The 17,945-nt window shown below is 39.2% G+C and overlaps 1 protein-coding gene across 2 annotated transcripts in view; it reads left to right on the top strand.

Moving 5' to 3' along the window:
• The first annotated feature begins 413 nt into the window (after positions 1 to 413).
• The window catches only part of LOC124607486 (mitochondrial enolase superfamily member 1-like), an 82,749-nt gene continuing 65,217 nt past the window's right edge, over positions 414 to 17,945 (top strand). The window contains exon 1 of one of the 2 annotated variants that reach the window (XM_047139858.1): positions 414 to 556. Coding sequence is in view for 1 of the 2 variants with exons in the window: in XM_047139856.1 (XP_046995812.1) it covers positions 15,276 to 15,289 (14 nt within the window). In the remaining variant the exon portion in view is untranslated. Of the gene's footprint in view, positions 557 to 15,148; positions 15,290 to 17,945 lie in introns of those variants that run through there. The other variant, XM_047139856.1, reaches the window with a different exon arrangement.

Genomic DNA, 17,945 nt, shown 5'->3' with positions numbered 1-17,945 from the left:
TTCATAGTGTCCAACGGGCACTATGAACCGACAATATACCCGTGGACTGTTCGAACATTGTCGTAATAAATCGCGTGTTTCTAATTAAAAGTTTGGATTTTCGCGCCACATTTTCTCATATTCTAAGTTCTTTGCCAGGCCACTATGAGTGGTGCTGTCATTCTCTGCTTCTGCGTATTACACGAGGAAGCTAGGCACGGCCTAATACAGGCGGCCGTGAGCTAGGTCGTGTGGAAGTGCGTGCAGACTGCTTCAGTCAGAATAATGTACAGCGCAACTCGACGGCGGTACTAAGTAGTTTCCGTTCGTTCCAACTTTGGCGGCTCTGGTTGCATATGTTTTGAGATTAGGTGTCCTGTCAACAGATCGGAAAACTGAGATATGAAGTGGAGAATGGAAGAAAATGTTATATATTTGTTTGAATTCAATTATGCTAACTACAAAAACATGAAGCAATATGTAGCTGCACTTGCGGCTGCCCTACGGGACCTAAACATCGAGGGATTGATCATATCTGAGCTCCAGAGCACTTTAGCTGTGACAACTTCATATTTAGGTAACAGAAAAAATGTGTGTCAGAATTGTAAATTCTTCCGTAATGGAATTCGGCATAGGTGTACGACACGGGTCTGTCCTTGGACTCTTCTTCATTGCAGCTGTCAATGATTTATCTAATTACATCACACATCACAACATTTCAGATGTGAATGGCGTTTAAGCTCATATGCAATCCTGAAAAAAACCAACAACTTTTAATGATAATATCAAATGAAGTAGGTGATAAGCCAGTAAAACTCGTAGGTATTTACATTGACTCAAAACTCTAATGGGAGGATCATGGCAACCACCTTATCTTGAAACTAAGTGAGATAGTGAGTTTGGAGTACTGTAGGATGACATACTTTGGGCTATTCTAGTCACATATTTCATATGGTCTGATTATATGGGGGTACACCCTTCATATCAACAACATTTTGAAATTACAAAAAAAAGTCATAGGGAGCACTGTCGTCATCTTTTTTCCAGACACAGAATACTCACAATTATAAATTTATACATTTATGTGTCTGTACTCTATATTAAAAATAATATTTCAGAGTGTATTGCCAGAGGGGAAATACATGAACACGACACCAGAGGTAAGGGTAATTTAGACATACCACACCACAGATAGCAAGAACAGGAAATTGCCACAAAGTAAACCCACTCAAAATGTTCAATAATTTGTGATAAAATTTTTTAAAATTAAATGGTACAGCTGGTTGCCAGATCACCTATTTTATGACAGTAAAGAAGTCTTTGAGATGCCTGAGGAGGATATTAGCATTTAAAAGCTCTCTGTAGTTAAACATATTATTATGTGTCGTGGTTAAGTCGTGTGTATGTACATAGTGTATGCAATACACAATACACTATGTACATGGTATACTATACTATGGTATGTTATAGTATAGCTTATTGCTGGTGTAATTTGGTACACTGCAATGCTTAAAATGTATACTATAATGTATTGACATCCTGTATGATGAAGCCATTATCATTGTAAAATGATTTATGGTGAATAAAATTCTTGATTCTTGAAATTCACTCGGTTAGGAGTACAAATACAGAGCAGTAAAAAAAATACAGGCAAGCAAAACATCTGACTCTGGAACAGCCCATGTCTACAAGACTGAAAACCCATGGTTCAAGTTGGCCGATTCTTGTTTAAGGAAAATCGTGTAAAGGAAATTTGGAAACCAAAATTCCAAATACATTTTCCACAATGCAGCAAACGCTCAAGCTGAAGCTCAGTGAACTGAAAAGACTTCATTAACAATGGTTGTAGTGGAAATGCCTCATCACCCAATAAAATTGCATCTTCTGGCAGGCCGAGAGTCCCAGACTTGCTGTCGGTTTTAGAGCACTGTTCGCAGAGATACCACCATCAGATTACCTTCCTGCTGCATCCATATCAATGTAAGCAAAACAGTAATTACCGTTCGGAACTGCGAAGAGAAAAATGCTAAATTTGGCAGTAGTTGATTTGGGAACATGGTATACTACTGTAGACATGAACATGAATCCCCACAATCCGAGAAGCACAACTTGATGTGTAGTTTCAGTTGAGGTGACAACGCTTAATGCAGTGTAGTACCTTTCTTCCTTATTGCATTATTAACCCACTTAGAATCAATATGAACTCTTCTGTGGACCTTCTCAGATGACTGAATGAGGTCTCCAATCAAGAACCCAATCATGTCTCGTATTTCTTTTCTTTTTCAGCGATTTCATCAGAAAATGCATTAAATCCCCCACTCGTACAGCTGCAAAACTTTTATTTCAGAGACAACTCCAACACTCGAAAAAACACAAAACTGAAGTGCACGCAGGTGTTGCTGTGTCTGCAGTCACACATGAAACCACCTACACAAAACTTCTTTCACGATACGAGTTGTGCAACCTAATGTTGTTGAGTGAACTAGCCTTAATATGAGTCTTGTAATTCTTATATTTTTAGTGTTCTGTGCCAACTACTATATGGCGTTCACGAACTGACACTAGAGTGTAAAAAATTTTTCTGATTCTGTGCTCTCGTGAATCTATTACATCCCATGTTCCAGATGTATGAAAAACAAGACAGACTGTTTCAAAACTAGTAGAAAAAGAAAAAAAAGTGATAATTCTGTTCTGTCACTTCAAAAATCTGCTGTGATCTGGAAATTATCAGAATGGTCATGAAATTGATTCTATGTTGTTTTACTTATGTTTTGCTCATACACTGCATTATCATACAGAGAACTTCTGCAACAGAAATCAATAACATAGGTACCACATTAGCCACAACACACATTTAAATATGTGTAATTAATAAAAGCAATGCAAACACCTCGTTAACAAAGTTGATAGGGTTTGCTCAGGCATGTCATTTCTAGCAGATATTATGCATAAACAAAGCACACACTTATTAAATACAAACTGATATTAACATGTGGAATGGCACTTACATCTTAGTGTAAAACGAAATACATTTTTACTTACTTAGTGTTTGAAGTGATTAGCATTTATGTAGCCAATCAGTGTCATAGACACACAAACTGCCAATGAAACAATATACAGTCTAAGACTAAACAAAGAACAACCAGGAAGGAATTATCTGAATGAGATAGAAACTGGTAGGTGTGATGTACATGTACAAACAAATGATTGCAGTTTCAGGAGTTTCACAAACTGAGGAAGTCAGTAATGCATCGATTCACATGCGACCCTTGTGTAAGCAGTTGTATGGCTTGACACTGATTGACAGTGTTGTTGGATGTGCTCCTGAGGAATTCCATGCCAAATTCCATCCAATTAGTGCTTAGACCATCTAAACCCCCTAGCAGGTTGGATGGCCCGGTCCATAAGCTCCAGATATTCTCAGGTGGAGAGAGAGATCCAACGGCCTTGCTGGCCAAAGGTAGGTTTGGCAAGCACGAAGACAAGCAGTAGAAATTCTTGTCCTGCACGGGCGGGCAATACCATGCTGAAACGTAAGCGTAGAATGGGTTGCCATGGAGGGTAACAAAATAACCTGTAGAATATCGTGAACATACCGCTCTGCTGTAAGAGTGCCCCAGATGACAACCAAAGGGGCCTAGCTATGAAATGAAATGGTATTGTAGACTGTCACTCCAGGCTATGAGGCTGTATGGTGGGCGATAGTCAGGCTGTTATCCCACCGCTGTCCAAAATGTTTCCAGATCATCATAATCATCAGGCAAACCTATTTTTATAGCAGTTGTAGATTTGGAGAAAGCTTTTGACAATGTTGACTGTAATATACTCCCCTCACATTTCTGTAGGTAGTAGGGGTAAAAAGGGAGAAAAAGGCTATTTACAACTTGTAGATAAACCAAACAGCAGTTATAGGACATGAAGAACATGCAAGGGAGGAAGTGGTTTAGAAGGGTGTGAGACAGTGTTGTAGCCTATCCCCAACATTATTGTACCTATATATTGAGCAGGATGTGAAGGAGAGCGAGGAGAAATTCAGAAAGGGAATTAAAGTTCAGGAAGAAGAATAAAAACCCTATAGTTTGCCAATGACATTGTAATTAAATCAAAGACAGCAAATGACTAGGATGTGCAGTTGAACAGAATGGACAGGTCTTGAAAGGAGGATATAAAATGAACATTGACAGAATCATAACAAGGGTATGGTAATGGGATGTTGTTGAATTAAAGCAAGCAAACCAGAGGGAATTAGATCAGGAAATGAGACTCTAAAGGTTGTTGTTGTTGTTGTGGTCTTCAGTCCTGAGACTGGTTTGATGCAGCTCTCCATGCTACTCTATCCTGTGCAAGCTTCTTCATCTCCCAGTACGTAGTACATGATTTTTGCTATTTGGGCAGTAAAATAACATGATGCCTGAAGTAGAAAGGATATAAAATGTACAATGGCAATGGCAAAAAAAAGCATTTATGGAGAAGAGAAATTTTTTAACATGAAATATAAAATTTACATGTTAGGAATTCTGTTCTGATGGTATTTGTCTGAAGTGTAGCCTTGTATGGAAGTAAAATGTGGATGATAAGTGGTTCAGACAAGGAGAGACTAAAAGCTTTTGAATTGTAGTGCTACAAAAGACTGCTGAAGATTAGATGGGTAGATCATGTAACTTATGAGAAGATATTGAACAGAATTGAGAGAAAAGTATTTCATTGCATAACTTGACTAAAAGACATTGTTGGTTGATAGGACACATTCTGAGACATCAAGGAATTGTAACTTTACTATTAGATGTAATTGTTTGTGGTAAAAATTACAGAAGGAGACCAAGACACAGCTGGCCGGTGTGGCCAAGCGGTTCTAGGCGCTTCAGTCTGGAACCGCACGACGGCTACGGTCACAGGTTCGAATCTTGCCTTGGGCATGGATGTATGTGACGTCCTTAAGTTAGTTAGGTTTCAGTAGTTTTAAGTTCTAGGGGACTGATGACCTCAGATGTTAAGTCCCATAGTGATCAGAGCCATTCGAACCAATTGACAAGTACAGTAAACAGGTTCAAATGTACATGTGCTGCAGTAGTTACTTGAAGATGAATAGGCTTGCATAGGACAGAGTAGCATGGACAGCTGCATCAAACCAGTCTTCAGATTGAAGACCACAACAACAACAAATGTTTGTTGCAATTTCACTTCTGAGAGTGCCTCCCTTTTCCCCTGTGTGACAAAATATGAGAAGGGATGAACAGGTACATAACTGAAAAACAGTTCTCAAATCATGGAATGCAGCTGGTGAAGTTCTGACTGCAGTCGCAGTGCCCTCAATGCTTTCCGGACTCCCATTTCTTGGGGGCAGACAGATTATGCTTGAAGAGTACCATAAGGAGTCAAGGAAGCCTTAGTATTACGTGTAATCAGAAATGAACGTGCCACGTAACTCTACAGATACTAATAATGGTATAAACTACAGTATAAATACATACTTAGACCCAAGTAAACATGTCCAATAACTGTGAACATTGAAGTGGAGCCAAACACTTGTATCAGCAGTTGAAGTGCAACTTAAGTTATTTTGAACAAAACTAAGAGAAGCAAATAAGGGGGTTTTGTGATGAATTCAATTTGGCAGCAAAGCTATCCTGTCCACAAAATCAATCGCAAAGGGCCCACAATTATTACTTGCCACTTTTGTGGGTGAGGGATCAATTAATCATCAAATAGTGGCCATGAGTGGCATTTGTAAGTTCACAACAGGTTCAACAATGGTTTTGGAGCTACTGCTGCAGCCGGCCGGGGTGGCCGAGCGGTTCTAGGTGCTACAGTCTGGAACCGCGCGACCGCTACGGTCGCAGGTTCGAATCCTGCCTCGGGCATGGATGTATGTGATGTCCTTAGGTTAGTTAGGTTTAAGTAGTTCTAAGTTCTAGGGGACTGATGACCTTAGAAGTTAAGTCCCATAGTGCTCAGAGCCAGAGCCTACTGTTGGACTGAAGGATCGTCTTATGGGGAAAGTTGGCAGCTGCAAATGTGGACGGAGATATGTTCAGGAAGAACAGCGAGAGAAGCAGGCCCAAGCACTGAAAAAAAGAGGGCAGTGGTGTTCTGCTGACACAGATATAAAGAAAATTATGTAACACTTTTCTTGTAATTCCCTTAGCATGAACAGTCAAAACACATCATCAGTCTGAGCACCACAATGACCTACTATTATAAGCAATGTCATTTTGTAGGTAAACCTAATAGGTAAGTTCTTTCTTTCTCTGACCTTCAGAGTGTTTTGTGGGTTCCAAAGTTCAACTAGGAATCGTAACCACAGCTATGCCATTCTGTCCTACAGCTTCCATTAAAATTTTATTCATTTTTTTTTGCTCACTTTAGTTCCATATGTTCAGCGCTGAAACTTTATAGACTATCAAATAGAATTAAAAGCAGTATGCCAGTACACGGTACAAGAAGTAAGCAAAGGCCAGAAAGAGAAGGATTAAGAAGATGAGATCTTGTGACTACCCATAGATAATAGTTCCGTGTAGGTATAGGCTAATGTCAAAACAAGACCACATTAGCTACATCACTTGGAATGTGAAGATTATGTGACTCTTCAAGTCGCAAGATAAACATTCGATAATGTGGTTGAGGGAATAGATGAATGATGGGCTTGAAGGACAGCTGAGAAGAATAAGATGCACACATACTAATGTGACTGATATATTACCTTCCGACCTCCTGAAAATATAGTTTAAATCATTAACCAGTTGCCAAGGAGATCAGCCATTTATGGTACCAAACCAACACAAGATTTATTGGATACATATTTACTAGTATTTCCAACTACAATAGCACTTTTCAGTTGCTTGTATCTAATGTCCTTTACAATTTTCTTAGAGGTTCATTGACTTTTGGAAGCTTATACAATAATTACCTTTGTAAATCTAATCCATATGTATTTGTTTAGTTTTATATGATACACTTTTTCCACAGTTTTTAAAGGAATATATTGAATGTGTTGAACAGTTTTAATTTATCTGTAACTATATCATTACCACAGGGATCACCTGCTGTGCAATTCTTTCACAAATTAACCTGCTTCTGCTGATTAAGATGCAGTAAGACAAAACCAAAACTTCTCATAGCCTAAGTAGAACTGAATGTTTTTATGTTTAGTAAACACATGAAAAAAGGTTTGCATCAGCCCGGTTCCCAGAACTCCTGAAGATAGACATTGACTGTGGATATTGTATCACAGACACAGTCCCTTTGACTGCCCAGAGATGTCAGTAAACCCACCCAAAGATGTAAACAACCATGCATGAGCAATACCTATTAGACGGAGGAGGTCCGTCAGCCGATCAGTACCAGTCGTTCCACCAGGAAGGAGGTACATGGCTCGTGTTGTCAGTAGTTCAACCATGCCTAGGCAGTTCTGTGGTTCGATCACGTCCGCTTTGTTACTTTGTGCCAGGAAGGGCTCTCAACAAGGGAAGTGTCCAGGCATCTTGCAGTGAACCAAAGCAATGTTGTTCGGACATGGAGGAGATACAGAGAGACAGGAACTGTTAATGATATGCCTTGCTCAGGCCGCTCAAGGGCTAATGCTGCAGTGGATGGCTACTACCTACGGATCATGGCTCGAAGGAACTGTGACAGAAATGCCACCATGTTGAATAATGCTTTACGTGCAGCCACAGGACATTGTGTTATGACTCAAACTGTGCGCAATAGGCTGCATGATCCACAACTTCACTCCTGTCGTCCATGAAGAGGTCCAGCTTTGCAACCACAACACCATGCGGTGCAGTACAGATGGGCCCAGCAACATGCCAAATGGACTGCTCAGGATTGGCATCACATTCTCTTCACCCGTGAGTGTCGCATATGCCTTCAACCAGACAATTGTCGGAAACGTGTTTGGAGGCAACCCAGTCAGGCTGAATACCTTAGACACACTCTCCAGCGAGTGCAGCAAGGTGGAGGTTCCCTGCTGTTTTGAGGTGGCATTATGTGGGGCTGATGTATGCCTCTGGTAGTCAAGGAAGGTGCCGTAACAGTTGTGCAATACGTGAATGCCATTCTCCAACCGATAGTGCAACCGTATTGGCAGCTTACTGGCAAGGCATCCGTTTTCATGAATGACAATTCGTGCCTCCATTGTGCACATCTTGTGAATGACTTCCTTCAGGATAACAACATCACTCGACTGGAGTGACCAGCATGCTCTCCAGACATGACCCCTATCGAACATGCCTGGGATAGATTGAAAAGGGCTGTTTATGGACGATGTGACCCACCAGCCACTCTGAAGGATCTAAGCTGAATCACCATTGAGGAGTGGGGCAATCTGGACCAACAGTGCCTTGATGAACTTAAGGATAGTATGCCACGACGAATACAGGCATGCACCAGTGCAGGAGGACGTGCTACTGGGTATTAGAAGTACCAGTGTGTGCAGCAATCTGGACTACCACCTCTGAAGGTCTCACTGTATGGTGGTACAACATGCACTGTGTGTTTTTCATGAGCAATAAAATGGGTGGAAATGATATTTATGTTGATCTCTATTCCAGTTTTCTGTATAGGTTCCGGAACTCTCGGAACCGAAGTGATGCAAAATGTTATTTGATGTGTGTAGAACATTCAGCTGTTGATAGTAGCTAGAATGTAAACCACAGGGAATATTCTTTTTAGGTGTGAAATGAATTGGTAATCTAGTGGTGGTCATGGTGCAGATTTCCCGGAACCAGGATTTTCGAGCCATTTTGCTTGGACACTTTGACATGCTCCAGTAGGACTGAAAGTGAGGGAATTTCATGTAGGTGTATTGCACTGACTGCTTTTTGTTTTTCACAGAAGTTTTGGATGTATTTTGATACAAAAATTTCCAGAAGTTAACATATTTCTGTGTGCTTTGGAGGTATTATAAAGAAAGAAATAAAACTGTCAAAAATGTACAGCTATCTTTTGAATCCTCAGTATAAAAGTAGAAATTTGTAATTGTGTATTATGTGTGAAACTGGCTTTTTGTGGAGTACTGTATAACCAGATTCTATTTTCTAAGAGGAGGAAATGTTATAAGGATAGGGAAATGTTTGGAGACTCCAACTGAATTTAAAGTAATGGGAATGTTGCTAGTTTTGATGTGGCAAGCAGAAAAAAGTTTTTGAGAGCAGTGATGTACATGTGTTTCACTACAATAAGAAAAAAAGAAATTATACCTTTGGCCATTTCCATTAATAGAAAAATTATTGGCATTAAACTTGCAGTGACTTAATAATAATCATCATTTCCAAAATTGCTACATATCTGATCTTTGTTTTGACATATAAGAAAGTAAAGATGACTTCATCCTGGAGGCTAGACTGAACTCTGTGGCAATTCACTAGACATGGTTACGTTGTCTGTGGTCTGCCTTTGCCTTTTTCTGTCCTTGGAACTGACATATCCAGTTTAGTGTGGACTCTATACCATGGTGCTTCATAACATTTTTTACAGTAATAAATCATTGGCAGAAATGAAAGAAGTAACAAAAAAAAAAAACAAGTACCACCTGGGAATTGAGTCAAAGTTGTTAACAACTGAGCAGGAGCGACTCTGTTCAGAGTTCTTACAGGACATGCTGGGTGCTGCAAACAGTAACCCCAACTTTCATAACACAGTGATCACTGGTAATGAATCCTGCGTTTAAGGTTATCACAGAAACAAAGTTTCAGTCATTGCAATTGAAGCAACCATCATCCCTGAGACCCAAAAAAGCAAGGCAGGTCTGCAGCAATGTGAAAACCATGCTGACCATCTTTTTTGACTTCAGTAGTGTTTTCCATATGAGTACATCTCAAAAGGCACCAGTGTCAATATGGAGTATTACCAAGAGGTTCTGCATCACCTTTGTGAAGTGGTGAGACACAAATGGCCAGATTTGCAAGCAGTTGGCACCTTCATCAGGATAATGCATCCACTCTTCATTCTTAATTAATTCAGAATTTTTTTGCCAAACACAACACAGGTGTAGTATGTCAGTCTCCCTTTTACCCTGACCTAGCACCGAATGACTTCAGGTTTTTGCCCAAACTAAAAAAGAACAGGAAAGAATTCATGGAGCAGCTGCATATCATACCGAAATAGACTTTTCATTGATGCTTCCAGCAGTGGTAGCAGCATTGGGAGAGCTGTGTAGAAGCTGAAGGGGACTAGTGTCAAACAATTGTATCTGAATAAAGATTGATTTCATAAATAAAAGTTGGTTACTTTTTGAACAGTCCTCAGTTTCCTGCCTTGAGCTGAGCACTTACTTATGGTAGCTTTTACAACTTGAGTTGTCACGTTGAACAGTGCAACCATTAAAGACAGTTTGCTTTCCTTAATGTAGAATTTGTATCTTGTATCCTAGGGACTAAACAAATCCATTTTATTCAATCCATAGATTTAAAAAATATATATACATGAAATAGAATGCAAACAGTTTTCGAGAAATGTGGGCTAACAGCTTCCTGGTATGTATTTTACAAAGCATTACCTATCAAACCAAGACAGAGCAAAAAGGAATGAGAAATATCTTGTTTGCTCTTTCTGTGTCTTTGATTGAGTCAGCTGTACATAGTGTCCCAGGAGGGGTGATCATTATTCAGGAATATGTCAGCAATGATCATTTGCCGCAAAAATGTCTAGTAAACATGAGATCTAAAATACATACATGTACCTTAAGAGCTGTGAACACTTCTTCATCTTTGATACTGTAATACAAATCTCTTCTACTCTAAGCTCTCTGCTTTCGATATTTTGAAAGGTGATAGTATGGATGAAAACAAGAAAAAAAGTCCCATAAACATGGGCTTTGAAGTGCATACCGTAAAAGCTATGAGCACTTGTTTATTATCACTACTGTGAAACATATATCTTCTGCTGAACAAGTGCTCATAGCTCTTAAGATATACATTTTAGAGCCCCTGTTTACTAGACAATTTTAGTCCATACCACCTCTTCGCAAAATATGGAAAGCAAAGAGATTGCAGTAGAAGAGATCTGTTTCACAATATCAAAGGTAAAGAAGTGCTCATAGATCTGAAAGTATGCATTTTAGAGCCCACATTTACTAGATTTGTTTGCTTCAAGTGGTCATTCCTGTTACATCCCTGCATATTGACCATTTCTCCAGGGACACATTGTATAGTTTCAGTAAAAAACAGAATCTTAAGGAACTAATAATACCTGTTTTGCATGGGTGTATCTCATTTCCACAACATAAGATAATGGCCACTGTAACAGTCTGATGTTCAACACTGACAATTATCTCAGAATAGTAAAATCTAAAATATGGCACACCACATATTTTGGTGTTTGACATGCTCCTGTTATGTCGTACATGAATGCTGTATCAAAAATACTAAAAAAATTTCCAATACCTGCGATGTTTCCTGGTTTGAACATTCTGGAAAGAGACATAAAATGAACAATTTGAGACTTGCTCGAACAGTCCACGGGTATACTGCCGGTTCATAGTGTCCAACGGGCACAGTATTTCGGCAATCAGACATGTCGCCGTCATCAGGTGCGCTGACAAACTAAGCTCCTGAGGGCGCGCGGCCGATTTAAATTCCCTTCCCCCACAGGCCACTCTCTTTGCCATCCGCGCCGGCAGTCGCAAAGACGTGGGCGTTGGAATCTGTCGTAGCGTCAATGTGCTTGCGACGTCCGCCCTGGTTGCCAGTTCGTACTTCTTGCTGAGAGTCTTCTTAATTACATTCAATGCCGGGTCCCAAGCCTTGCTGAGATTGTAGCCGCAATCTCGGTTGATAAGATCTTCCCTGGTGCGAATTTCGATAGCCTCCCTTATAACACTGTCCCAATATTTAGAGGTCTGAGCCAGGATCTTGGTACGCTCATAATCCATCTCGTGTTTCTCTGACAAACAGTGCTCTGCTACCGCCGACTTATTTGGATATTTCAGTCAAGTGTGCCTTTGATGTTCTCAGCAACGATCTTCGATGGTGCGTACTGTTTGTCCGATATAAGTCTTCCCACACTCACAGGGAATTTGGTATATGCCGGTCTTCCTCAAACCGAGGTCATCTTTCACACTTCCCAGTAATGCCCATGTTTTATTGGATGGGTAGAAGATGGTTTTAACTCGGTGTTTCTTTAATATATGACTGATTTTCCCCGATAGTGCGCCATTGTACGGAATAAAGGCAGTGGCTACCTCTTCTTCCGTGACTTCATCACGGTGGTGGTGGGACGGAGAGCGCGTCTAATCTGCCATTCTGAGTACCCGTTTTTTCGGAACACGGTTTTGAGGTTTTCCAATTCCTGGGGCAGATTCTCTGCGTCTGAGATGCTGCGCACCCTGTGTACTAGCGTTTTTAGTACTCGAAGGGTGGTGGCAGCTGTCTGCATGCAGGTACAGGTCAGTGTGTGTTTTCTTCTTGTACACACCGTGGCTCAGGGTACCATCAGCTCTTCTCTGGACCATGACGTCCAGGAATGGTAATCTTCCTTCTGCTTCGGTCTCCATGGTGAATTTGATGTTTGGATGTATGGAGTTTAGGTGTGTAAGGAAATCCAGGAGTTTGTCCCTACCATGGGGCCAGATGACGAATATGTCATTGACATATCAGAAGAAACAAGTAGGTTTCCAGTTGGATGATGCCAAGGCTTCCTCCTCGAAGTACTCCATGTAAAAATTCGCAACCACCGGCGAGAGTGGGCTGCCCATTGCGACTCCATCCGTTTGCTCATAGTATAAAACATGAGCATTACAGGGAAGTGTGAAAGATGACCTCGGTTTGAGGAAGGCCGGCATATACCAAATTCCCTGTGAGTGTGGGAAGACTTCTATTGTACAAACAGTACGCACCATCAAAGATCGTTGCCGAGAACATCAAAGGCACACTCGACTGAAATATCCAAATAAGTCGGCGGTAGCAGAGCACTGTTTGTCCGAGAAACAAGAGATGGATTATGAGCGTACCAAGATCCTGGCTCAGACCTCTAAATATTGGGACAGTGTTATAAGGGAGGCTATCGAAATTCGCACCAGGGAAGATCTTATCAACCGAGATTGCGGCTACAATCTCAGCAAGGCTTGGGACCCGGCAATGAATGTAATTAAGAAGACTCTCAGCAAGAAGTACGAACTGGCAACCAGGGCGGACGTCGCAAGCACATTGACGCTACGACAGATTCCAACGCCCACGTCTTTGCGACTGCCGGCGCGGATGGCAAAGAGAGTGGCCTGTGGGGGAAGGGAATTTAAATCGGCCGCGCGCCCTCAGGAGCTTAGTTTGTCAGCGCACCTGATGACGGCGACATGTCTGATTGCCGAAATACTGTGCCCGTTGGACACTATGAACCGGCAGTATACCCGTGGACTGTTCGAGCAACAAATACACTGAGAGAAACTCAAGAATCACAATTTGTGACTTATTCAAGGTAATATGTAATAGGGTTACAAGCTGGTTCTTCACTGACAAGTAAGTTCTTGGTCTTACAAAGACACATATGGAATTCCACGTGACAGTCCTTTCTAGTTATGAAGATTAAAATATACTGAATGATAACAGTATTACAAAAAATTAAAAAAAATAAATCCTAGCTTGCCCAGCATTCAGAGTCATGTAAAGATTCTGACGTACTTTGACTTGCAATGGAAAGTCCAAGTTGGACATCAACAATTACAGAAAGGATAGATTGCTACTGACAGTAAAGATGACACAAGTTGCAGACAGGCACAACAAAAAAAGAGTGTTATACACTAAGCTGTCAGCCAAAGCTTTCTCAGAAAAAAAAGGAAAAAATACACATACACTTTCATATATGTAGGCACACCCCATACACACAAGACCCCTACCTGCTACTGCTTTAGCAAGAAATACTAAAATGGCTGAAGATAGTGTTCATGTGTGTGTGAGGTATGCCTGCTCATATGAATGTGCGTGTTTTTTCCCTTTCTTTCTTTTCTGAAGAAGGCTTTGGCTGAAAGATTAGTACTGACTTTTACTCAATTCTTTGCTTATAATGTAGGCACAATTTTCTATTTTCACATTGCATTTAGCTGTTAGATGCTAATTAAGTGTAATAATATTAGTGATGACTGTAGTTGCCTTTCATACACATGTACAATTTTCATGACTGTATTATGAATTACATCCCCCCAAAAAACTGATTTTACCTCTTGTGGAAAATGTCCCCCCCCCCCCCCACCAAAAAAAAAAAAAAAAAAAAAAAAAAAAAAAAAAAAAAAAAAAAGTGTTATTAAATTGTGTATGTTCAGAGCTTCTGTCACAGCCTGCTGTAAAAATAAGAATTTTATTCAAGTTATACTAATTAGCACATGTAATTAAATTAATTACAAAATATGTATCAGTTCCGCATTTAAAATTGTAGGAAGGAGAAAGAACTTTTATTGTTTAGATTCAGTTGAATAATTGAGTTATAATCGGATGGCATATACACTACCAGAGTTAACACTATACAAAATATTTTGAGATCCCTGAAATGTATTAATGTACTTTATGTCAGTCTTTGGTTTGGTTTTACATTCCCTCAACAATGACATTTGTTTTGTTATTTCTCTCTAATGTGTCATAAAATAAAGAACTTCTTTATCAAGTTTTGACCAGTTTCTATAATTAATTGTGTAATAAAACAAGTTAATGTTTTATTAACTTTGGAGAGCTGCATCAAACCAGTCTCAGGACTGAAGACCACAACAACAACTGAAAAGTTACTGGCTTTAATGACTAAGTTTTGCATACAAGTATGCTATTGTTGTAGCAAACGTGATATTTCTGTATGCAGCAGTGTACAGTGTTAGCCTTATTTTCAACAAATGTGAATCAGGCCATATAGATTGTGCTGGCATTTTTAGGAATTCACTACATTTCATTACTGTTAAGAGGAAAGAAGACAAAAGTAAATGGAACACATACAAACAAAAACAAGCATTTTGATATAAGATTTGTATTACTTATTGTCACCTGATAATAATAACATTGTGAGTTTTTGTTGGAAGTGACAATTCTTAACTTGTACTTCGATGTTTATGTTGTTTTATTGCACACTGGCTGTCAGTTGTGCAGCTTTCACGTGATTCAAGTATTTACACTGAACTATATTGACATAGGCTGTTATATCACAATTGTACGATAAGATTATGTGTTGAGTGATACTTGAGAGATGACAGCACTGCTTGGAATGCTATTTTGAATTTCAAGGTTAGATACAGTAGCTTACATAACCTTATTAAGAAACAGTCAACAACAAGATAACTGAGCTACATTACTTTCATTTCTTGCTGAAACAAGAATAAGTTAACATCAATGTCTAAACAAGGGTATGCTATACTATAAACATGCATTTAATCAATTTTGTAACAATAACCTGTAAAACTGCTTTGCATTACCTAAATCACAGAAAAGTAAAATTCTTACTTAGTTGTTTATGCTCATTTCTGTGTTTAATGTAACTTTCCTATAAAAGAAATAAGTGTTTTTCAGGACTTTCAGAAGTGAATAACACTGTTTGTCTCTACTTGTAACCTGTTGCCTTCACCTTGCAGGATTCACTTCCTAAAAATAGATGCTTCTGTTTTGGTAATCAAGTTTCTTAATGAGGGGTTAATGAGCTTTTACCTAATTGGAAAATAATTGTTGTAGCCTGGAAAGAGTCCAGAGAATGTGATACTACCACATTTGTGTGCATGTTAGTTCTACTTAAAGGCAAATATATGGTTTTTCATGTCAAAAACAAGCAGGTAGAAAAAAATTATTATAAAATAAAGCACACAGCTCAGTTGTGCTACACAAGAGGAACTTTTCAGTGATGAGCACTAATGATAATTGTTTTATTTTTTTATAAACCAGTCACTTTTTCTTTCATTATAACCTAGTTTCAGTGTCTTGTTTGTCAAATGGTGCACTGATTTTGTTACCATCTCGTGTCTCCAGTTACTAAGCATACAGTTTCAGGCTCTTAGTAGAAATAATATGTTGCTTCAGTAGAGAACCCACATTTTTTGAGGTGATTCAGTACAGATTCCTGTTTCCAACAACACATTTTAAAAGTCCTATTGTATTGACGATCTCTCACTGATATCTCAGTTAAGTTCCACTGTTCTTCTACAGTTAATATTTAAGATTCTTATTCTGTCTATGAAAATATTTATTTATTTTGGAATTTGTTAAATATAGTGTAAGTATAAACATTACCTATGTTATTTTTCTCCAGATGAATTTCATTGCTTAAGAGTGTATAACCTGAGGACATATTTTGTATTGATGGCTGACAGACATACAGATAATTAATTGTGTTTTATTTATTTATGCATCTCTCTTTAAGAATTTTTGATTACAGTGTTCAGATTCTTCAGGTTTGTGAGAAGGCATGGGGAATTTGACAAGTAAAGAAGCAGTCTGACAGTACAGGACATAAGATGCATGCAAAGTTCAGTAATAAAAGTGTTAAGGTGTTCTTCTTAGGTAGTAGTAGTGGGAGGGGAATGTCAGAATGCGTACAGAACTCTTTGGGAAGTGATTACCAGGTGCCATAACTAGTAGTTGTAAACCAAGTGCAGTATTCAGCATTATTACCTATGATTTAGGCTATTTGTGGAAATATCTTGGCAAAGAATATCATATAACAATAACAACAGTTACAGGCAGCAGTTTCGACACTAACCTTAACTATACAACTGAAGATGGCACAAGGCATGTTGCTGAGAGCGCTTCTCGCACATGGGTGGAAATCCTGTCATGCTTTCAGTAGTATGACAAGCCCTGGATGAAGTGTACTGTGGAAAGTGTTAATGCAGAACGTAGAAAACCGCTTAGAGGAGAAGGACAGTCACACATGGGTGTGGCTGATGTGTCACCTTATACTAGGTCACCTCATATTTTACTTAGTTATTTATTTAGTATCAGGGTTTGTACCTGAATTCTTCCAGTGAGAGCTACTTGCACTGCTAATCGCCAAAAGCCTCAATTCTGACCAAAGTAGCACCAATAAACCTATGATATCCATTCTGTCCCTGGGATTTCCAGTGTGTTCCAAAGGCCAGTTTTACGATAAGTTTGTGTTTATGAGAGTGGCATATGGCAGAAAACTGGATCAGTTAACTGAGCAGAGCTTGTTGTCTGCCTCCTATTTAGACTTTTATAATCTTAACAATACAGTTTAATTGTACAATAATATAAGGAGTAAAGACAACAATTCAGTGAACATTTGTTCAATACTGTATATCAGAATGGAATCTAGAACAGTATGTTCATCAACAGCTTCTACTGAAAAGTAGGAAAAAGAAATGATTCTCGTTGAGAGGAGAACTATGTTTGAACTTCAGTTACTTCATTTTAATCCTAATCTATAATCTGTGTAATGCTAGAACCAGGGTTCTAAGTACTGTTGCCTGTGTCATTTGTTCCCCAATTTTTCCTTTTATTTTCAGTTCTGAAATATTTATTGTCAGATGCTTAACATTTGTCTTTTGTTGGAATTCTTGGCAGATTACAACTGTGGACTTAAACCTAGCCTATAGCCTTTTGTTCTGTACACATCTCACAGCCAAATTCAGAGCTTCAATCTGTCTGTCTCTGTCATGTACTTTTAAAACTCCATGGATGCTGTCCTGGACTTCTTGGACTAGCATTTTTTAGATTATGATCATATGAACTAAGTTGGCTAAGAATGCTCGAAGACTCTCTCTGCAAGTAGACCTCCTCTACTTCCCAGAGAGTTCCTTCCACATCATTTGTGCTGTGACAATCCTGTAACGATGAATATCTCAGAAAGAGCCTTAACCACAGCCTTTAATTTTTGGGCATCATGCTACAACAGGTCTGCATGGTGTTAGTAGGGTTGGGCCTAGATTTGTTTGACTGTAATTAGTTTTCAGTAAAATTACTGTGTAACAACAATTGTGTAAATCAAAACAACACAGTTTTTTTAAGTATGCTCCACATGCAGTATAACGATCTGTTGATATATATATATAT

This window comes from Schistocerca americana, chromosome 3, assembly GCF_021461395.2.
Source record: "Schistocerca americana isolate TAMUIC-IGC-003095 chromosome 3, iqSchAmer2.1, whole genome shotgun sequence".
Lineage (NCBI taxonomy): Eukaryota > Metazoa > Arthropoda > Insecta > Orthoptera > Acrididae > Schistocerca > Schistocerca americana.
The sequence above is the reverse complement of the archived record's forward strand: the minus strand, read 5'-3'. Positions and strand labels throughout refer to the sequence as shown.